Source organism: Centroberyx gerrardi, chromosome 13 (genome assembly GCF_048128805.1).
Source record: "Centroberyx gerrardi isolate f3 chromosome 13, fCenGer3.hap1.cur.20231027, whole genome shotgun sequence".
Lineage (NCBI taxonomy): Eukaryota > Metazoa > Chordata > Actinopteri > Beryciformes > Berycidae > Centroberyx > Centroberyx gerrardi.
Genome location: NC_136009.1, coordinates 29,623,089 through 29,645,685, shown reverse-complemented (window position 1 = coordinate 29,645,685; position 22,597 = coordinate 29,623,089). Strand labels below are relative to the sequence as shown.

Sequence of the window (22,597 nt, the reverse complement as noted above, 5' to 3'; positions counted from 1 at the left end):
CGTGTGGCTTATGATTTAGCTCAGTGGTTCTCAACGTGGGGTCCGGGGACCACCAGGGGGTCCTTGAGGGGGTTCCAGAGGGTCCCCCAGCAAACTGATGAATTGTTAAACTTCAGCAATATTTAATTTACAAGAAGTTAACACAGTTAGAGAATGTAGAAGAATGACTGTTCTGATCATAGTTTCTCTGTTATCTCTCTACCTGCAATACAGACAGTCATGGAGTTCTGGACAAAATCATATCTGACAATAAAAATATTCTCAGATTTGGGTCCGAGAGACAAAATCTCATCAAATGGGGGTCTGTGGCTCTAATGTGGACTAGATTAGGGTCCTGGATATGAAAAAGGTTGAGAATCACTGGTCTAGTTCTTGCTTTCTGTGCAGCTAGATGCTCAGTACCTGCAGACTCAGTAGCTTGTAATGTGTCTCACTGCTCCATTATCTTTGCAATAAGCGATATCAGACCTTCTAACCAATCCTGAAGCTAATGTGTGCTATGTGGAGATTTCATTGAGACATCATGATATAAACCAATATCCACACAGAAGCTGTTATGCTGTTTTCTCCTCTTTTCTAAAGCTTGTTGTCAGATTCTGCTCCTGAACGAAGCTCCTCCCGCTCCATCCAGCAGCTTTTCATTGTTTTAAAACTATCTTGTCTCCTCCCTCGCTGCGTAAAAGCGGCGCTCTCCCCCTCCCATCCCTCAAAAACATTCTCATAATGGCGGAATTGATGAAGCGAACGAGTGAACTTGTTGAACTAGTGAACTTGTTAAACTAGTGAACTTGTTAAACCAGTGAACTTGTTAAACTAGTAAACTTGCTACCTGCCTCTTCACTTGTCATTGTGGGACATGTGACCTTCAGCAGGTGAACGATCTGTCAAAGTGAGTCGACATTTCGGCAACAATTCTAGCTTAGCTGTTAGCATTTATCCTTCCATTTGTCCTTGGTAGGCCTCCGTAGTGCAGTGGCTTTGCTGTGTGTTATTTACAAATGTGTTGCGGTTTCTGTCGCCCTCTAGTGGTCACAAAAATCGCATATTGCAGCTTTAAAGATTTTTTTTTTTGGCATTTTTGCCTTTATTTGATAGGTGATAGCAGACAGAGACAGGAAACAGAGAGAGGGACGACATGTGACAAAAGTCCTGGCCCGGATTCAAACCCGGGACGTTGTGTTTACATGGTCCGCACCTCAGACCGCTGATCCACCAGGACGCCCCGCCATTCTGCCATTTTTAAAACTGCACTGATTGGCCTAAAGGGGGCGCTACAAAGTTTGTTTACTTGTTTGATTTTGATTTGGATAAAACTCGGGCCGTGATGCATCTCACCGCCGTGTTTCAGCATTTATAACACACATTTTTTGGAGGTGCTACAGTTACAGGTCAAAACAAGGAGACATACTGGCTCCTGATTGGTCCAGACGGAGGCTCGTGGGGGACGACATGTTTACGGTTGCCTGGTTTGTCTTCACAGTGCTTTGAAGGCGTGGTGAGGCGTTACTTTATCCTGCTAATGAGACATTTTAAACAGCATTAAAGAGCTTTGTAAGGAGCTTTGTAACTCTTCTGAAAAGTTCTGAACAAATTAAGTGTATTATCATCATCATCATCATCATCATCATCATCATTAGTATTACTACAAACAAGCCTGGCCTACAGTCAGTCCAGTCAATTGTGTGTGTGAGGCAGATATTTTAAACAGCCAGCAGCGGAGCAGTCCCATACAAAATGCCATTTTATTTTTGGACGCACAATTTTAAAGAGGGCTAACCGAGAACGGAGCGATCTAAAATAACTGAGGCTTTCTTTGGCTTGGCACGGCGGCCGACCGCCGGCACAGATGTGTTCCCATAAACCATCACTTCACCACTTCGGCTCCTCCGTGATATTCTTAGCCGGGATGAGGAGCGGCTACCGGGCTTTAAATCTCACCAGCTATCTCCCTTTGAGCTGTGGAGGGTTTTTTTCTCCATACCGATGATATCAGACTGACCTCCTGACCCGGTAGCAGCAAGACGGATTTTTATTTTTGTAATTTGACATTTATTTAACTAGGGAGTCCCACCGAGATTAAAAAAACCTGTTTCCAAGAGAAGCAGCGTCACGACAAATATAAGAAGACAAACCGCATTCAGCAACCTACACAAGCAGAACTACAATCAAAACCACATAAAAGAAGAGGAAAGTCAGCAAGGAGGAGGATCAGGAACCGAACCCGAACAGATGTTAGTCAAATAAAGCATCGGCAGCTTCTTATCGAGTCTGAAGATCGAGACCTTCTGCAGATCTCGACATCTCTTTCACAGTCAAAAACAAACCAACGCACACAAATCTATCATCAATAACTCTCTGTTTTCTGATGGATCAGAGTGGCCGCCGCCTGAAACCTAAATATTCCCTCCGCCGACCGACCGCTCCGCATCCACACGGCGAGAGGTAACAGGTCGCCATTTTAACGTCAACATTCATCCTGTTTCCTCCTGCTTTATTCAACATGGGAGATTTTTCTTTTTTGGGTTTAAAGAACGAGCAGAAAGTGAAGCTTCGCTGCCGGTTTGGATGCTGAGGCGGATCAGACAGACAGACAGAGGAACTGATGAGTCTGGAGATCTGGAGCAGAGGCGGTCAGGATTACAGTGAGGGGAAGGGTCGGCCCGGGTCAGTCCGGGTCAGTCCGGGTCAGTCTGGGTCGGCTTGAACAGGCCCAGAAGATTTAATTGTAAAATACGTAATGAAGCAAATTGGTCCCTTCGACTGTGTAAAAGGGAAACGATCAGGATGTTAAATGACCAGCAGACACCAGTCAGCCATCCTGGTAAATGGGGCGTCCTGGTGGATCAGGGGTCAAAGGTGTGAAACGGGGTTCAAATCTGACCCAGGACCTTTGTCACGTCATCCTCCTCTCTCATCCCAATCTGTCCTGTCTATCTCAACTTTGAACTATCTAATAAAATGCCCCAAAAAAGTATAAATAAATTAAATAGTATACTCTAGCAGCCTGTTTGACAGACAACCAACCATCATCTGGATCTAGTTTTCTGGGACAAATGTGTAAGTGGCCGTTAAGCTCGGTTGTTTTCACGCTTGGTACGTTTGTTTTAGTCCGAACCCGAGCTCGACTGCTCCCTCGCCCCGCCCCGCTGTCGGGTCTCACACCGTTCTGACCCGCTGGACACAGAGCAGATACTGTCTGAATTATTATTCTTCTTCAGCAGCTCTGTCTGCAGGTACTGGCTCTGCTGGCTGGAGGTCGAGCCAAGGACTGTTAAGGTGCTTAATGAACTTAAATGAATCGCACCACGAGGCTGCAGCACACACACACACACACACACACACACACACACACACACACTTTTCTTTCAACAATTTTCAAAGTTCTAAAAAATGTATGAAAAGAAAAACTTGTGATCATATGAATCTCAGTTTAAATGGCAATTGTGATGTTCTGTCAAATAATTGCAATTAGATTTTGTGTCAATCTCTTTCAGCTCTACCTCAGAATACAAAAAGCAAACAGACACACACACGCACACACACACACAAAAACACACACACACACACACACACACACACACACACACACACACACACACAAAAACACACACACACACACACACAGCATGGAGGTGTTCAGTGACAACAGGATCTCAGGCAGGACAAAAAGCTTCATTCTTCAAGACAAACTCCACCAGCAGAGAGTTTAAGAGTTGATGGAAATCAAACCTTCACCTAGCAACCGGGCAGCAACCAGACAGCAGCCGGGCAGCAACCAACCAGGCAGCAACCGGGCAGCAACCAACCAGGCAGCAACCGGGCAGCAACCGGGCAGCAACCGGGCAGCAACCGGGCAGGCAGCAACCGGGCAGCAGCCGGGCAGCAGCCGGGCAGCAGCCGGGCAGCAGCCGGGCAGCAACCGGGCAGCAGCCGGGCAGCAGCCGGGCAGCAACCGGGCAGCAACCGGGCAGCAACAGGGCAGCAACCGGACAGCAGCCAGGCAGCAACCAGGCAGCAACCAGGCAGCAACCAGGCAGCAACCGGGCAGCAACCGGGCAGCAACCGGGCAGCAACCAACCAGGCAGCAACCGGGCAGCAACCAGGCAGCAACCAGGCAGCAACCGGGCAGCAACCGGGCAGCAACCGGGCAGCAACCAACCAGGCAGCAACCGGGCAGCAACCAACCAGGCAGCAACCAGGCAGCAACCGGGCAGCAACCAACCGGGCAGCAACCAACCGGGCAGCAACCAACCAGGCAGCAACCGGGCAGCAACCAACCGGGCAGCAACTAACCGGGCAGCAACCAGGCAGCAACCAACCAGGCAGCAGTCAGGCAGCAGCCAGGCAGCAACTGGGCAGCAGCCGGGCAGCAACCGGGCAGCAGCCGGGCAGCAGCCGGGCAGCAACCGGGCAGCAGCCGGGCAGCAGCCGGGCAGCAGCCGGGCAGCAACCGGGCAGCAGCCGGGCAGCAACCAACCAGGCAGCAGCCAGGCAGCAGCCGGGCAGCAACCGGGCAGCAACCGGGCAGCAACCGGGCAGCAGCCGGGCAGCAACCGGGCAGCAACCGGGCAGCAACCGGGCAGCAACCAACCAGGCAGCAACCAGGCAGCAACCGGGCAGCAACCAGGCAGCAACCGGGCAGCAACCGGGCAGCAACCAGGCAGCAACCAGGCAGCAACCAGGCAGCAACCGGGCAGCAACCAACCAGGCAGCAACCAGGCAGCAACCGGGCAGCAACCAACCAGGCAGCAACCAGGCAGCAACCGGGCAGCAACCAACCGGGCAGCAACCAACCAGGCAGCAACCGGGCAGCAACCAACCGGGCAGCAACTAACCGGGCAGCAACCAGGCAGCAACCAACCAGGCAGCAGTCAGGCAGCAGCCAGGCAGCAACCGGGCAGCAACCGGGCAGCAACCAACCAGGCAGCAGCCAGGCAGCAGCCAGGCAGCAACCGGGCAGCAACCGGGCAGCAACCAACCAGGCAGCAGCCAGGCAGCAACCGGGCAGCAACCAGACAGCAACCAACCAGGCAGCAGCCAGGCAGCAACCAGGCAGCAACCAACCAGGCAGCAACCGGGCAGCAACTGGGCAGCAACCGGGCAGCAGCCGGGCAGCAACCAGGCAGCAACCAGGCAGCAACCGGGCAGCAACCGGGCAGCAACCAGACAGCAACCAACCAGGCAGCAGCCAGGCAGCAGCCAACCAGGCAGCAACCAGGCAGCAACCAACCAGGCAGCAACCGGGCAGCAGCCGGGCAGCAACCGGGCAGCAACCAACCAGGCAGCAGCCAGGCAGCAGCCGGGCAGCAACCAACCAGGCAGCAGCCAGGCAGCAACCAGGCAGCAACCGGGCAGCAGCCAGGCAACAATCAGGCAGCAGCCAGGCAGCAACCGGGCAGCAGCCGGGCAGCAACCGGGCAGCAGCCAGGCAACAATCAGGCAGCAGCCAGGCAGCAACCGGGCAGCAACCGGGCAGCAACCAGGCAGCAACCGGGCAGCAACCAGACAGCAGCCGGGCAGCAACCAACCAGGCAGCAACCAGGCAGCAACCAACCAGGCAGCAACCGGGCAGCAACCAGGCAGCAACCAGACAGCAACCAACCAGGCAGCAACCGGGCAGCAGCCGGGCAGCAACCAGACAGCAACCAACCAGGCAGCAGCCAGGCAGCAACCAGGCAGCAATCAACCAGGCAGCAGCCAGGCAGCAACCAGACAGCAACCAACCAGGCAGCAACCAGGCAGCAACCAACCAGGCAGCAACCGGGCAGCAACCAGACAGCAACCAACCAGGCAGCAGCCAGGCAGCAACCAGACAGCAACCAACCAGGCAGCAACCGGGCAGCAGCCGGGCAGCAACCAGACAGCAACCAACCAGGCAGCAGCCAGGCAGCAACCAACCAGGCAGCAACCGGGCAGCCACCGGGCAGCAACCGGACAGCAACCAGGCAGCAACCAACCAGGCAGCCACCGGGCAGCAACCGGGCAGCAACCGGACAGCAACCAGGCAGCAACCGGGCAGCCACCGGGCAGCAACCGGACAGCAACCGGACAGCAACCGGACAGCAACCAGGCAGCAACCGGGCAGCAACCGGGCAGCAACCGGGCAGCAACCGGACAGCAACCGGACAGCAACCAGGCAGCAACCAGGCAGCAACCAACCAGGCAGCAACCGGACAGCAACCGGACAGCAACCAGGCAGCAACCAGGCAGCGGCATGAGGAGCAACCGGCCGCTCAGAACAAACGGTGAAGTGTCGGGGCGGCCGGCTCCTCGGGGGGCGGCCTGCGGGCGGGACGGCCTGCGGGCGGGACGGCCTCACACACAGCGCCGTATTGATATCCAATAAAAAAAAAAAAGAGGCCACTGTGGAATTGTGGGATACCGTTACAGAGTGCTTCACAGTGCAGCGTTTCCTGAGTGAGAGGTTTATCTTTGGCAGCGCTGTTGCTGCCACAGTCTGATCTACAGGAGGGGGGGGGGGCAAAAAGGTTCTGTATGGCACCAGGAAATGGTTCTTTAGCCTTCTACTACAGCAGAACTCCTTTAGAAAAGTTCTCTATAGCAGCGGTTCTCAATCTGGAGGCAGTGAGATCATTTATGGGATAGGAATAAAAAATATTTCTACTATACAAATTTGTTATATCAATTTTTTTTGTACTTCTTGCTTTTTTCTGGCTAAACTGGCTATAAACAATTCAGTATTCCACTGGAAAAAAAGCACAGATTAGAGAAAAATCTGAAAAAGTAGACAAGATAATAAATTTGTACAGTAGAAAAGTTTCTTCATATCCCATAAATCATCTCCCAACCCCCCGAAATGATCTCTCGAGCACCCAGTTTGGGAACCACTAGTCTTCATTACTGTTCTATACAGAACCTTCACTGTGCTGTAAAGAACCCTTTAAGAACGATTGAAACGACTCAAGTCAGCGGCATTAAAGTAATAATCCAATTTCATATTAAACAATTGTCTGTTTGTAATGACATTTTTGAACTGTTGTTTACATTCTAGCAGCCAATGGCATCGCTAGAAAGATTTGCGTCTCAGAAATAAACAGAATTCTGCATTGAGCTTTTATTTATTACACTGTATTGTGGGTTGTATTGAATCCCTCACCCTAAAGACCCGTGTTCCTCTGAGTGTGGAGCTGTGATAGCATTATCCAGTTTACAGTCTAACAGAAGAACTACTGTTGTCCGGTCTAATAAAAGACCGTACCTCCTCACACTGTCAGCGCTGTTCCCTGTGACAGTTTGATAACGCACAACCTTCCTGACAAAATTAAAACCCATTAGCTCGTCACACTGCACCGCTGTTCCCACCAGACAGGACTCCTCAGGGGAAGGACAGTGGAGAACTTGTGTGTGTGGAAAGTAACTAAGTACATTTACTCAAGTGTGAAGTACAATTTTGAGGTTCTGCTACTTTCCATCCTGTGAGACTTTCTACTTTTCCTCCTCTACATCTCAGAGGGAAATCTTGTTCTTTTTCCTCCTCTACATTTATCTGCCGGCTGGAGTCACTAGTTACTTTGCAGAATAAGGTTTTACACGCAAAACATACGATAAGCTCATAAAACATGTTGCATTGTTAGAGTTTAAACTCCAACAGTATCTGGAGCAGTTAGACCGACAACATTAAAATACTTCTGACAGGTTCATGCTTCAATAATTTAACTCTCTGACAGAACGACGACTTTTACTTTTCATACTTCACTACATTTTACTGCTGATACTCTTACCGATGTAAACTTTTGAATGCAGAACTTTTAATGAAGTATTTCTCCATTAAGGTGTTGCTGCTTTTACTGAAGTGAAGGATTTGAGGACTTTTTTCCACCGCTGACTTCAAACCGTCGGTTGAAGCCAACACTACCGGACTTGTTTAAAGCCGGGTGGCCCGGTGTGATGTACAGCAAGTCTGACTCTGCAACACAAAGTGAGTCTTTCATGTTCAGTCCAAACAGGAATTAAGTTACAGAGGAACTTGAAAGGCATACGGGCGAGATGGCACAGGCTAAATCTGGGAGGGGGGGGTTGGGGCGGCGGTGTGGAGGGGGGGGTCGGTCTGCCGTTTCCTGTCCGGCAGGCTGGGTGTCGTCAGGAATATCTCAATCCTGAAGCCGGTGCTACAGCTGCACTCTGGTCTGAACCTTTTCCCATGAAGCAACTTTACGTTTAAAAGACGTCTAGATGGTTTTATTGGCTGCATGGGGTTCAACAGTGAAGGTTTAGTAACTTCTACGTGTTAGACTGAGTCTTCTGAGGTAGATGACAACAATAAAGCTTTATATTGTACATAAAGACTTCTCCGGTGCATACTTTGGATATTTACAGATGTTTATGCGCTGTTTAAATATGTTATAATGTATTTACTACACAGTCTGGGCTTTATGAGAGCTAAATCAGAGACGCAACGCTGAAATAACATTTAGCGCTCACTGGGTTCTTTACTGAATAAAATCAGATTATGTGATAAGAGTCAATTATTCTCTCTATATTTGAAACAAGCCTCTGCTGCTCCAAAATGACTCTGATTTTACTGATCTGCTGCAGACACAGGCTGGCAGAAACGACTTGACTACTAATTCTTTCTATTTTTATTGTTATTAATTATCACTTTTTTGCTTTGCCAACAGCTACTGAAGTATTTAATACCAATAAAGCTCATTTGAGTTGAAGTGAATTTTACTGAGGGGGAAAACGAACGGTCTAATTCAAACCCCCAAGTCTCATCACCGGGCCGGGGTCCACGTCAGGACCCTCCTGACCTGCAGAGTCCAGACTCCGGAATTAACACAAACATGTCTGACTCTACGGGCCGAAAATATCATAATAATTTAATACATTTAAAAAGGATTTGACAGACGCCATCTGCTTCTCTGAAAGGAATCAAACCAGTTCTGATGTAAGAATCCAACACTGTGAAGCTTTTCAACGCCAAATCAATTCTAATACCAAAACCCAGATGATCCTGATGCATTGATTTTCAGTAGCTAACCTCACATTTCAGTCTCAATATTTTCTTCTCTCTCTCGCTTTAGAAAAACAAACAATATTGGCAAAGCAAGTAAAAAGAAATTAATCAACATTTCAGAAAATGAATCCCATCCCCTCTCTTGTATCAGAGAGTGTGTGTGTGTGTGTGTGTGTGTGTGTGTGTGTGTGTGTGTGTCTCCACTGTCCACTCAGTATTTCTGTTTAGGCAACTTGAGGAAAAATCAATCAGTAAAATAAAAATTCACCATTAAAAACAAAGCTTTTCAAGGAATATAATGCACATTCAGACATATTCTTTACATTTTTCATCTCTCTCTTCCTCTCAGTCCTGTCCACACACACACACACACACACACTCACACACACACACACACACACACACCCTGCTGTCCAGTGCAGAGTGAACCTCAGTAAATCAGCGGCGGCGGGGGATTAGGGACTCGGGGTAATCGTCATGTCAACAGAGGGATTACACCGTTACACTGAGCCTGGCCTTCTGCATACATATCTTGGGTGGGGGGCCGTGTGTGTGTGTGTGTGTGTGTGTGTGTGTGTGTGTGTGGCAGCAATCTATTTTTCATTAGCGACACTCAGATGCTGGACGGGCAGAGTGTGTGTGCAGTCTGACAGAAACACTGAGGGCTGGGAAACACTACGAGTGTGTGTAGGGATGAGTGTGTGTGTGTGTGTGTGTGTGTGTGTGTGTGTAGCTTTCAGAGTGTGTGCTTACATGCAGTATGTGTGAGAAAGAGTGTGTATGCTTGAAGACCAGTTTTGGGAGTGTGTGTGCAAGAAGAATGTACAGGCAAGTGTGTGTGTGATCTGATCTGATAAACCAGTCAGTCAGTAAACCAGCTAGTCAGTCAGTCAGTCAGTCAGTAAACCAGCTATAGTCAGTCAGTGAGTCAGTCAGTCAGTAAACCAGTCAGTCAGTCAGTAAACCAGCTAGTCAGTCAGTCAGTCAGTCAGTAAACCAGCTATAGTCAGTCAGTGAGTCAGTCAGTCAGTAAACCAGTCAGTCAGTGAGTCAGTCAGTCAGTAAACCAGTCAGTCAGTCAGTCCTGGGAAACTCAAACAGAGCGGACCACAGTCGTACAGCCTGCAGCTGCTTCACTTTGTTCTGACAGATGCTGCTCCTGCCTCCTGCCCCTGCCCCTGCCCCCTGCCCCCTGCTCCTGCTCCTGCCCCCTGCCCCCTGCTCCTGCTCCTGCCCCTGCTCCTGCTCCTGCCCCTGCCCCCTGCTCCTGCTCCTGCTCCTGCCCCTGCCTCCTGCCCCTGCCTCCTGCCCCTGCCCCTGCCTCCTGCTCCTGCCCCTGCCCCTGCTCCTGCTCCTGCCCCTGCCCCCTGCTCCTGCTCCTGCTCCTGCCCCTGCTCCTACCCCTGCCTCCTGCTCCTACCCCTGCCTCCTGCTCCCTGCCCCTGCTCCTGCTCCTGCTCCTGCCCCTGCCCCTGCTCCTGCCCCTGCTCCCTGCTCCTGCCCCTGCTCCTGCTCCTGCCCCTGCTCCTGCCCCTGCTCCCTGCCCCCTGCCTCCTGCCCCTGCTCCTGCCCCTGCTCCTGCCCCTGCTCCCTGCTCCCTGCCTCCTGCCCCTGCTCCCTGCCTCCTGCCCCTGCTCCCTGCCTCCTGCCCCTGCTCCTGCCTCCTGCTCCTGCCCCTGCTCCCTGCCTCCTGCCCCTGCTCCCTGCCTCCTGCCCCTGCTCCTGCCTCCTGCTCCTGCCCCTGCCCCTGCCCCTGCCCCTGCTCCTGCCCCTGCTCCCTGCCTCCTGCCCCTGCTCCTGCCTCCTGCTCCTGCCCCTGCCCCTGCCCCTGCCCCTGCTCCTGCCCCTGCTCCCTGCCTCCTGCCTCCTGCCCCTGCTCCTGCCCCTGCTCCCTGCCTCCTGCCCCTGCTCCTGCTCCTGCCCCTGCCCCTGCTCCTGCCCCTGCCCCTGTGACCCAACACATCCTCCAGAAGCCTCTACCTGGGCTTCACTGCTCCATATCCAACAACACTGATGATTACAACCTCCAACATACTGTAAAACGTCCAGTAGGAGCGGGTGTTAAATATTGTCTGGATCTCTAACAACAGACAGGAGTGTGTGTGTCTGTGGAAATAAAGGCCGGTCTGCAATAAAAGCTGAGTATAAAAGTTTGGCAGAAGAAGCCAGAAAGGAGTTGAAATACTTTTTATAGCCTAAAATATCATTACAAATATTAAACAACGCAACAGTAAACATGTCATCCCCAACAGATGATGAAGTCCCTATCTGGGCCAATCAGGAACAAATGTGTCACCTTGTTTTGGGCCAATCGGTGTCATTCTGACTGCAGCGGTGAGGTGCATCATTTCCCCGGAGTTTTGTCAAAAATCTGATCAGGTGTCTGTTTTGATCTTGTGCTTAGAGGGGTTTTGATCTTAGATGCCCCTCTTCATGCTGATGAGTGTAAATGTTAAAATGTGAGAACTCAGCGGTGAGATGCATCACTCGTTTCGGCAAAGTTTCGGCAAAATCCGATGAATAAACAAACGTTGTAGCGCCCCCCTTAGGCCAATCAGTGCAATTTAAAAACTGCCAGAATGGAGCGATAAGACGCATCATCCCCCTGAGTTTCAAGAAAATCCAATCCACAGCGTCTGAGAAATTTGACGTACAGACAATTAAACATTGTAGCGCCCCCCTCTGGCCAATCAGTGTAATTTGAAACTGCCAGAACAGAGCCATGACACGCATCGTTCCCCGAAGTACACGCATCCCGTGATTTTGTGTGTGATGGATAGATGGACGAATCAGGGTCAGACGCTGCATCTAGTGGAACACGCTAACATGTTCATCTCGTTGCCATGGATACAGGTAGCGGCGCGAAAGCCTAGAAATTCATTACCAAACGTAACTGTACTGCTTGGATCACTAAACACCTGGAAAAACAAATAACAGTTTCTAATAAAGACCCGTTTCTCTTTTTGCTGAGGCACATAAAGGCCGTAACTGAAGTTTTACAGAATTACCATTTCATAAGCAAAGAGCTTAAGAAAACACTTTAACTTTTACACTACCATTCATCTTGGAAGAATAGGTGTCATGTTTTTCAAAATGGTGAATATCTCATTTTTATCTCACTTCCAAACCTTCAAAATTGATGCAAAATATACAAAAAAACATACAAAAAAGGGGAAACAGAGACCAAACGACACGCAGAAAGAGATGAATCAATATCTACAAGCGAAGTGGTTTAACCCTCACATCGCTCTCCAACAGTCAGGCTGTTAAACCGACCGTTCAATCAGGTTATCTGTGATTTATCAGTTTGATTGATCAGGCTGTTAAACTGACAGGAGTGACTGTGGTGAGCTGACCTGGTGGTTAAACAGGCCGTCCTTCAGCTGGACAAACACACACACACACGCGCACACACACACACACACACACACCCCCCATAACACCCTGCTGAAGTGTCCTTGAGCAAGACAGTGAATCCCTACCAGCTCCAGACTCTGACCTCTGACCTCTGACCTCTGACCTGCCTGTAGAGGAGGAGCCAGAGAAAAGAGGATTTCCCAACAGGGAGCAATAAACTATCACAGTATTATTAACAGAGCTGAGAGGATGTTTCCCCCCGTCTGTCTCTCTCTCCGTCTGTCTCTCTCTCTGTCTGTCTGTCTCTCTCCCTCTCTCTGTCTGTCTGTCTCTCTCTCTCTGTCTCGTTCTCTCTGTCTCTCTCTCCGTCTGTCTGTCTCTCCATCTGTCTCTCTCTCTCCGTCTGTCTCTCTCTGTCTGTCTCTCTCTCTCTCTGGCTGTCTCTCTCTCCGTCTCTCTCTCTGTCTGTCTCTCTCTCTGTCTCTCTCTCTCTCTCTGTCTCTCTCTCTGTCTCTCTGTCTGTCTCTCTCTCTCTCTGTCTCTCTCTCTCTCTGTCTCTCTCTCTCTCTGTCCGTATGTCTCATTCTCTCTGTCTGTCTCTCTCTCCGTCTCTCTCTCTCTCCGTCTGTCTCTTCTCTCTCCGTCTGTCTCTCTCTCTCTCTCTCTCTCTCAAAAAGTTACCAACAGATTTGTCTGAAACCTGGTGGACAGATCTCTCTCTCTCTCTCTCTCTCCCTCTCAGGATCAGCTGATATTTTGGTGCTGATCTGGATCTGGGATTTCCACCGTTAGACCGTTGTAATTTCCAGCCATAACTATTAAGCTGCGTTCATGCGTAGGTGGGAAAGTCCGACGTCCGGGACTTCCCCGTCGGCTGCTGAACAGCGTTGCTTTCAGGTGAGATTTTGTGGGGAAATCAAAGCAGGAAGACAAACGATAAACAAACAAACTGTTACGGAGGCTAAGGAGGAGGTCTTCTATTATTTTGGGTACATCCTTTACATGTGTGTCCACTGACCACAGGGCATAGGTGATATATTACAGGGTCAAGTACTCTTTAATATAATGCACAAGGCTCTGAGCAAGTGTCATGTACTCTTGGCTCTTCATCCGTACAGAACAACACACTCCTGGACAGAATCCAGCAGCAGACAAATAAAGTGAGCAGACAGTTTTCCCAGCATCACATTTCAGAATCCTCTGACCAAAAGAAATCAGCAGAAATAGAAAAAAAACCAACGAAAATAGAAGCCGTTTTGCGATACAGAACACTTCTCAGCTCATCCTGTAAGAGTACAATACAACAGCCAATGAACACTGCAAAAAATGACGACTTGTCAAGTGATTTTATCTTGCCTCCAGACCTATCAAGCTTACTTCATGATATTTTTAGTCAAATTATCAGATAATCTTAGCAGATAATCTTGCTGGTTTCAGTAAATTTCACTCGATTCATGCCAATATGACTTCTTCTTTCAAGAAATCATCATAAAACAATGAAGACAATCTGGAAACAAGAAACTTTCTCCAAGACAATTTCACTTTTACCAAGAAAATGTCCTGAAACAAGTTACATTCTCCTGAAAAAGAGTCACATCTGTTGAAACCGATAAAATTATTAATTGCAGAAAGACGATTTCACTACAAAGCTCCTAAAATAAACTTGAGAAGTCTGGAGACAAGATGAAATAACTTATCAAGTTTGTCAGTTTTTGCAGTGAATTTTCATTTTACATTTCTCCCAAATCATGTGAGGCGTTCAGCTGCGTTACAGAGAGACGACGATATCCACCCATCGTCTCTCCTCTGATCTCTCCTCTGATCTCTCCTCTGTCTAGTCTTTCATAACAGATCCACAGTCAACAATCTGAAAACTGCTCTCAACCTTTGTCACAAAACACCAAAACCACACCCAACCTGCAACACAAGCTGCTTTCTTCTCCTCTCTTTGGGAGTTCAGTAGAGTGTTTCAGTAGAGTGTTTCAGTCAATTGTTTCAGTCGATTGTTTCAGTCGATTGTTTCAGTAGATTGTTTCAGTAGAGTGTTTCAGTAGATTGTTTCAGTAGATTCTTTCAGTAGATTTGTTTCAGTAGATTGTTTCAGTAGATTGTTTCAGTAGATTCTTTCAGTAGATTTGTTTCAGTAGATTTGTTTCAGTAGATTGTTTCAGTAGATTCTTTCAGTAGATTCTTTCAGTAGATTTGTTTCAGTAGATTGTTTCAGTAGATTGTTTCAGTAGATTGTTTCAGTCGATTGTTTCAGTAGATTTGTTTCAGTAGATTGTTTCAGTAGAGTGTTTCAGTAGATTTGTTTCAGTAGATTGTTTCAGTAGATTCTTTCAGTAGATTCTTTCAGTAGATTCTTTCAGTAGATTTGTTTCAGTAGATTGTTTCAGTAGATTGTTTCAGTAGATTGTTTCAGTAGATTTGTTTCAGTAGATTGTTTCAGTAGATTGTTTCAGTAGATTTGTTTCAGTAGATTGTTTCAGTAGATTTGTTTCAGTAGATTGTTTCAGTAGATTGTTTCAGTAGATTGTTTTAGTAGATTCTTTCAGTAGATTCTTTCAGTACATTGTTTCAGTACATTGTTTCAGTAGATTGTTTCAGTACATTGTTTCAGTAGATTGTTTCAGTAGGTTGTTTCAGTACATTGTTTCAGTACATTGTTTCAGTAGATTGTTTCAGTAGGTTGTTTCAGTAGATTCGTTTCAGTAGATTGTTTCAATAGATTGTTTCAGTACATTGTTTCAGTAGAGTGTTTCAGTAGATTTGTTTCAGTAGATTTGTTTCAGTAGATTCTTTCAGTAGATTCTTTCAGTAGATTCTTTCAGTAGATTTGTTTCAGTAGATTGTTTCAGTAGAGTGTTTCAGTAGATTTGTTTCAGTAGATTGTTTCAGTAGATTCTTTCAGTAGATTCTTTCAGTAGATTCTTTCAGTAGATTTGTTTCAGTAGATTTGTTTCAGTAGATTGTTTCAGTAGATTGTTTCAGTAGATTGTTTCAGTAGATTGTTTCAGTAGATTTGTTTCAGTAGATTGTTTCAGTAGATTGTTTCAGTAGATTGTTTTAGTAGATTCTTTCAGTAGATTCTTTCAGTACATTGTTTCAGTACATTGTTTCAGTAGATTGTTTCAGTACATTGTTTCAGTAGATTGTTTCAGTAGGTTGTTTCAGTAGATTGTTTCAGTAGATTCGTTTCAGTAGATTGTTTCAATAGATTGTTTCAGTAGATTGTTTCAGTAGATTGTTTCAGTACATTGTTTCAGTAGGTTGTTTCAGTAGATTGTTTCAGTAGAGTGTTTCAGTAGATTGTTTCAGTAGATTGTTTCAGTAGATTGTTTCAGTACATTGTTTCAGTAGGTTGTTTCAGTAGATTGTTTCAGTAGGTTGTTTCAGTAGATTGTTTCAGTAGATTGTTTCAGTAGATTGTTTCAGTAGGTTGTTTCAGTAGGTTGTTTCAGTAGATTGTTTCAGTAGATTGTTTCAGTAGATTGTTTCAGTAGATTGTTTCAATAGATTGTTTCAGTAGATTGTTTCAGTAGATTGTTTCAGTACATTGTTTCAGTAGGTTGTTTCAGTAGATTGTTTCAGTAGGTTGTTTCAGTAGATTGTTTCAGTAGATTGTTTCAGTAGATTGTTTCAGTAGGTTGTTTCAGTAGGTTGTTTCAGTAGATTGTTTCAGTAGATTGTTTCAGTAGATTGTTTCAGTAGAGTGTTTCAGTAGATTGTTTCAGTAGGTTGTTTCAGTAGAGTGTTTCAGTAGGTTGTTTCAGTAGATTGTTTCAGTAGATTGTTTCAGTAGATTGTTTCAGTAGAGTGTTTCAGTAGGTTGTTTCAGTAGGTTGTTTCAGTACATTGTTTCAGTAGAGTGTTTCAGTAGATTGTTTCAGTAGAGTGTTTCAGGCCGTCAGCAGCAGCTGTGTGTCCTCTCTCAGTGGAGAAACCCCCGTCGGGTCGCACCGAGGCACCGAGCAGCTTTACAACCCGACGCTCCGCTGTGACGGGACGGCTCAGAGCGGAGAAACAAACACGAGGACGCCCGCCGCCGTGAGACGAGACCCGCCGCCGCCGCCGCAGGTCTACTGACCGGGGGACAGACTGCAGGACTCAGGAGCTTTGCTTTCCCTCAGACGGGTTAGCAGTGGCTGTTCTATGTGAACGCACCTCGCAAGTTTCTGCAAGTTACATTTAAGACTTTTAAAGATCTTTTCAATGCCGATTTGAATACATTTCAGACCTAAAATGAGCTGTGACCTATTCTTCTCCACAACCACGGAGATTTCTCACTAAAAAACTAAAATATGAGACAAAGCGACACTGTTAAGACCCTGAAACTCAAACTCCTTGAGACTCCTTGAATGCAGATCATTTAAAACACTGTAAGACTTTCTGACCTGGTGACTGAACGCTGTTTGTGTCGCTGCAGAGTGACACTCAGCATCTTCTTTTAAATCACTGTAGAAAACTACTTTCATAGTCTTGCTTTTATTTCATTTTCTGTGTTTAGATTGATCACCATCATCTTTCTCTTTTGCTGTTATTTTATTATCTGTTTATTGTATCACTGCTGTTTTCTGGTTTAGATGTTAGTTTCATTATTTTCCTTGTTCTGTGAAGTTCTTGGTAACTGTTTCAGGAAGTGCTCTATAAATAAAGTTTATAATCATTATTAATATGTGTGGTCTAGGCTATATCCAGTCTATAGTCCGTTACTGTGTTAGTTGTCTGTTTGTCTGTGCACCAATACAACTGAGATAAATTCCTGCACATTTTGTGTATTTGGGAAATAAAGTGACTGGTTCTGCTGTGATCTGCTGACAAGTCAAAGGGTTCAAACTGCAAAAAGTTCAGAAAAAGTGAGTCCAATAGACACAAAATCTATCAGAGTTTCAATGTTCGACCTTCACCCACTGATTTACACTTATCCTCCAACTTGTAAATTTAAAACCAAATACCAACCGAAATCTTTCAAGAAATCAAATAACATCAAAACGCATCAACTCCTGATAAGAGTCTCGGTCTGTTTAGAGTGAACAGGCCGCTCCCTGCTTTCACATTTCAGTCGAATTTCACTCAGAGTTTTTCAGTCAATAAATAGACTGTTTTAATTTTTTTAGGAGCAACTGACTGTATAGACACAAAACCAAACAGCAGAGCGGGGCGTCCTGGTGGATCAGCGGTTTAAGGCTCGGACCATGTACACACAACGTCCCGGGTTTGAATCCGGCCTGGGATCTTTGTCGCATGTCATCCCTCTTTCTCTCTTTCTCTCTCTCTCTACTTTGAACTGTCAAATAAAGGCAAAAAAGCCAAAACACAATCTTTAAATTAAGAAAGAAAAACAAACAGCAGAGGTTGTGTAGCTCGACGGGCAGAGCAAGGGTCAGGGGCTTTATTCCCCCCTAATATTCACCCATACTGATATACACAGGACTGCAGTGCGCTCTGGGTAAAACAAAGCGCCCACTACATGACAGTCACAGACGTGCGAGGCGGTCCTACCTATGAGAGCCTGGAAGAGGTTGCTCTGGAAGATGTCGATGACCCTCTGGATGGAGAGCCGGAGCTGCCGGTCCTCTGTGTGGTTCAGCTTCATCCGGTACTCCTCCAGCAGCAGCAGGGCGCGCTGGGCGTCTGACGGGACACGGGGGGACACAGGGGGGGACAGGGGGACACGGGGGGACACAGGGGGACACAGCGGTCAGGACCGATCCACTACAGGCTGACACTCGGGACAGCTGACCAGACGTGTGGGAGTGCAGCTCTGATTCTGGAGACTAGTTGCTGAAAGTTTGACTCTGTTTTTCAGTCAACAGGCTGCTCTACGAACCAGTAATCCCTTAAAATACCCTTACATTTACATTAATTCACCCCTTAATTCATGCAAAATCCCCTTCAAATTAATTAAGGGAGTTATTAATGGAGGAGACCTCGTCAGAACCTCCTTAAACAGCCCTTAATGTTTTTGGTGTAAGGCTCGGACCATGTAGGGCTGAAAGATATTGACAGAAAAACTAATTGCGATTATTTGACAGAATATTGCATTTCCGATTTAAACTGCGATTCATATCATCATGTCAAGTTTTTCTTGTCATACATTTTTTAGAACTTTAAAATTGTTTCAAGAAAAGTGATTTTGTGAAAAATTTTAATTGACTGAGTTTGAGTCTGATGAAGGTTTTGATTCTAAAACTCCTTGTTCACAAATCCAGTTTGGACCAAACTCTCTGAAGAAATTAACTGAGATTTGGAAATTGCAGAAGTTCATATTGGCGTTTAGATTATTTTTTTTTTATTAATTGTTCAGCTCTAGTTAGTGTTGATTCTCTTAGGACTGAAACTCATGAAGACTGATCAGATGTTGCTGTGCAGCTCTGGTTCTGCAGACCAGACACTAGAGAGGCTGAACAGTTGCATTTCTGCAGCAATATTCCTCAGTGGTATAATAGCATTGTCATAAACTGTAATTGTAATTTAAGCCTAACTGTCTTTAATACTTCTCTTATTAAAAAGAACTTCAGTAATACTGTGATAAAAAATTATAAGGATACCATACAAATATCACAGCAAAACTGTAAGAGAATATTACAGTGATGCCATGGGACATAAAATATAATATGAAGTTTGACAAGGTCACTTTGAACTCACTACTGAGTACCACAGGCATACTACAAGTCCCTGTATAAATATTACAGTTTTTGTGTCAAAATTATAGTAAAATTATAGTGATTTTTCAATATTCTAGGAATATTATTCAATACCATAGGGATATTATAATGTTTTTTCAACATTTTAGGACCATTAAAGTGATATTGTGGTGACTGTTGAATATCTTGTGAATATGATATTAACATTAGAGTTATTTTTAGTTGGGTTTGTCTCCAGACAAGCTGCCCCATAAACAACTTGGTTAGCAACAGCGGCTAACCGGCTAGCCTACTTTAACTCACTTTACCTGACCGGCACAGCACGGCTCAGTAAGGCCGAAATAAGCCGTGCGGACTGCTTTTATACCGAGTTACATCCGTGCTAGTGGAGTGTCTGTATCTGTGTCAGTGTGATATTTCAGTACAGGAGGTTGTAGTTTGAGTTAGTCCATTGGCAGCAGTTAGCACTGCTAGCTTGCTAGTTAATAGGTGAAAGCGGCTTACCTTTCTTTCTTACTGGCATGGTCGGGACTGGCTCGGCTCGGCTCGGTACGGAGCTAGCTCACTAGCCACATACACCTCCAGACAGGGTGATTTTTAATGTTTGTACAGCCAGTAAAACCCACTTTCTCCCTCTGTCGCTGGTGTCCAAGTCAGGCTGGAGAAAATCCCTCCACGACGAAGCACCAAGTTCCCCTCCTGCCAAAAACACTCCAACAAACTAACTACCAGGGGGACACACAGAGACGTCCAGCGAAAACAATCCGACAAACTGTCCCAGAAAAACGGCAGAAGTCCCGGTAAAACTAAAACATCCAAAGCGAGCAGCAGCTCCGGTGAACGTTACCGGGTCGCCGTGCTGGAGTTCCCCGCTAGAGAGGCTCCGTGCCCCGGGCACCGCGCAGGCTGACAGCGGCGAGGAGCGGAGCCGCCACACCGCGACACACGGCAGTAAACAGCGGATATTTATCACCAACTAGGAGCCGATCTGTGCTAAAATCCATGCAAACCCTCAGTTCCCGTGCAGAATCCGTGCAGGATGAGCGCCAGGCGGTGCATGCACGGGCTGATACTGCTGCAGCTGGACTGGAGGAAATTATTACGGGTCTTGACGGCTTTTCCAAAAATAAAAACTACCTAACTTAAAGCGCAAAATCCAGCCTGGTGGCACACCTAAACTCACGCCGTGCCAAGCCCCGACTTATCCCGCACTGGTCCGCACACTTCTCGCCTCCGGGACTCTCTGTTATTCACGATCCGGCCAACGTTATGCATTCGTGTCAAACTTCTCTCTGTGTAATCCCTCCTCTCTTTTCTTCTTCTTCTTCCTCTTTTTTTTCTTCTTCTTCTTCTTCCCCAGGTCTAGAAATTCCAAACTTTCCTCCAAAATGGCGTCTCACAGAGCTGGAAATATAAACCATGTGATTTCCAAAAGCCTACCCCTCCAACCTACCGCCCAATCATGCAGCTCACCTCAAAGACCAAGGAGGAAGAGGAGGCCAGGGTGAAAACTTGGACTGAGAGGAGGGGAAGGTAAAAGTTGAAGGAGGAGGAGGAGGAGGAGGAGAGGGGAGGTGGGGGGAAAGTGGAGGAAGAGGAGGGGAGGAGAGAGTTGGCAGGTGAACACGGAGGAAGAGGAGGGTGAAACTGGGAGGAGGAGAGGTGGTGGAAGAAGAGGAGGTGAAACTTGAAGGAAGGGAAGGGTTGGAGGAAGACAAGGGGGTAAAAACTGGATGAAGGGAAAGGTTGGAGGAAGAGGAAGAAGAGGGTGAATCTTGGGGGAAGAGAAGGTAAAAGTCGGGGGAAGAAAAGGGTTGGAAGAAGAGGAGGAGGAAGAGGAGGGGAAGGTAAAACTTGAAGAAAGAGAAAGAAAACAGGGTAAAAACTGGATGAAGAGAAGGGTTGGAGGAAGAGGAGGTGAAAGTTGGAGGAAGGAAAGGGTTGGAGGAAGACGAAGTGTAAGAAGTAGGAAGAGGAGATGAAAGAAGGAGGTAGAGGAGGTTAAAGGAGGAGGAGGAGATGACATTTTGAGGAAGGTGGGGTGAAAGAAGGAAGAAGAGGAGGTGAAAGAAGGAGGAGGATGAGGCAGGGAGGTGAATCTTGGAGGAAGAAAAGAGTTGGAGGAAGAGGAGGTGATACTTTGAGGAAGATGATGGTGAAACTGGGAAATTGGGAGGAAGGAAAGAGGTGGAGGGAGATGAGGTGAAAGAAGGAGGAAGAGGAGGGCAGGTGAATTTTGGAGGAAGAGGAGGTGAAAGTTGAAGGAAGACGAGGGTGAAACTTCGAGGAAGAGGAGCTGAAAAGTGGAAGAGGAGGTGAAAAGGAGGAAGAGGAGGAGAGCTGAAACTTTGGGGTTTTCTTAAAAACATGAGTGACATGGAGAAGCCAGACTGATGGAACAAATCATATTAACTTTATCACCAGTGGACAGCATGAAACTAATGAAAAATCACTGTAATATTCCTATAATATCCCTATAATGTTTCTATAATGTTTCTATAATGTTCCTACAGGAACTTACAGTGTGTCTGCGGTCCTAAACAGTGAATTTATAGAGACTTTAACAGACTTTATGGTTCTTTATGGTTTGCTGTGATACAGTTATATCTCCTAAAATGCATTATATGATCACTATGGTTCTTTTTCATAATGGTAGCACACTTTGACGTCACTTCAGTGTGTTGTAATCAGTATACAAATTAGAAAGACATTAAAAATTATAAACTTAATGTACAGTAAGACTATCGCTCCTTGTAGGGAAATGTCCGATTTAAGTTTCCGCCACATGAACAAGTCAGAGAAATCAGGATTGTAGCTTTTTTTTTTTTAAATTTATTTATTTATTTTTTATTGTTTTTTAAACAAAGGAATAATATACAAACATTCAGGTAAACAATAGCAGCACATATAGATCAAATTTAAGGACACAAATGTATATGAGGAACATAGAGGGAAAATTTAAAAGACAATTACATAAAAATAAAAACAGGAGTACACATATACACAAATATAACATATTTAGTCAGAGGTTTCAGGGAAAAATGTTCCATAATCTCCAAGTTGTGACATCATCGCTCTTTCCAACATAGATAAGAATGGCGTGACGTTTCAAACAGGCCACGCCCACAAAGTGCAATACAAGTGATGCCCCGCTCTCTCTCTATGGGCAAAACAAAAATCAGCATATTCTGTGGTTGATTTTTCTGTATTCTGATAATTTATGTTAAATGTATATGGTGTAAATAATTTGTTTGTTACCTTTTGACAGTTATCAAAGAACTGCATCGTCATTAAAATGTTTTTTTCTGGAAGTCACAGAATGCTAACTAGCTAGCAAACTTCTGTGCAAACTTCCGTTCAAGAGAGCAGTCATGTTAGCATGTTAGTCATGTTTTAATGATCTTGCTCTTGTTTGACAACCATGAAAAGGTAACGACAAATTATTTACACCAAATACATTTCACATTACTGTAATTACTAGAACACAGAAAAAGCAACCACAGAAAATGATGATTTATTGTTTTGCTCATAGCTCGCACTTGTACCGCACTTTGCAGGCGTGGCTTTTTTGCCGCGTCATCGCCGTTCTTATCTATGGCCGAACAGAGTCAGAGTC

General features: G+C 46.3%; 1 protein-coding gene across 23 annotated transcripts in view; it reads right to left on the bottom strand.

Moving 5' to 3' along the window:
• The window catches only part of dlg1b (discs large MAGUK scaffold protein 1b), a 156,078-nt gene extending 135,722 nt beyond the window's left edge, over window positions 1–20,356 (bottom strand). For all 23 annotated transcript variants that reach the window (XM_078287694.1, XM_078287695.1, XM_078287697.1 and 20 more), the window contains exons 1-2: window positions 19,486–20,356; window positions 17,837–17,968 (exon numbers count right to left, since the gene is read on the bottom strand). In XM_078287694.1, coding sequence (XP_078143820.1) covers window positions 17,837–17,968; window positions 19,486–19,504 — 151 coding nt within the window. In that variant the 5' untranslated portion in view covers window positions 19,505–20,356. The remainder of the gene's footprint in view (window positions 1–17,836; window positions 17,969–19,485) is intronic.
• Between the last annotated feature and the right edge of the window lie 2,241 nt (window positions 20,357–22,597).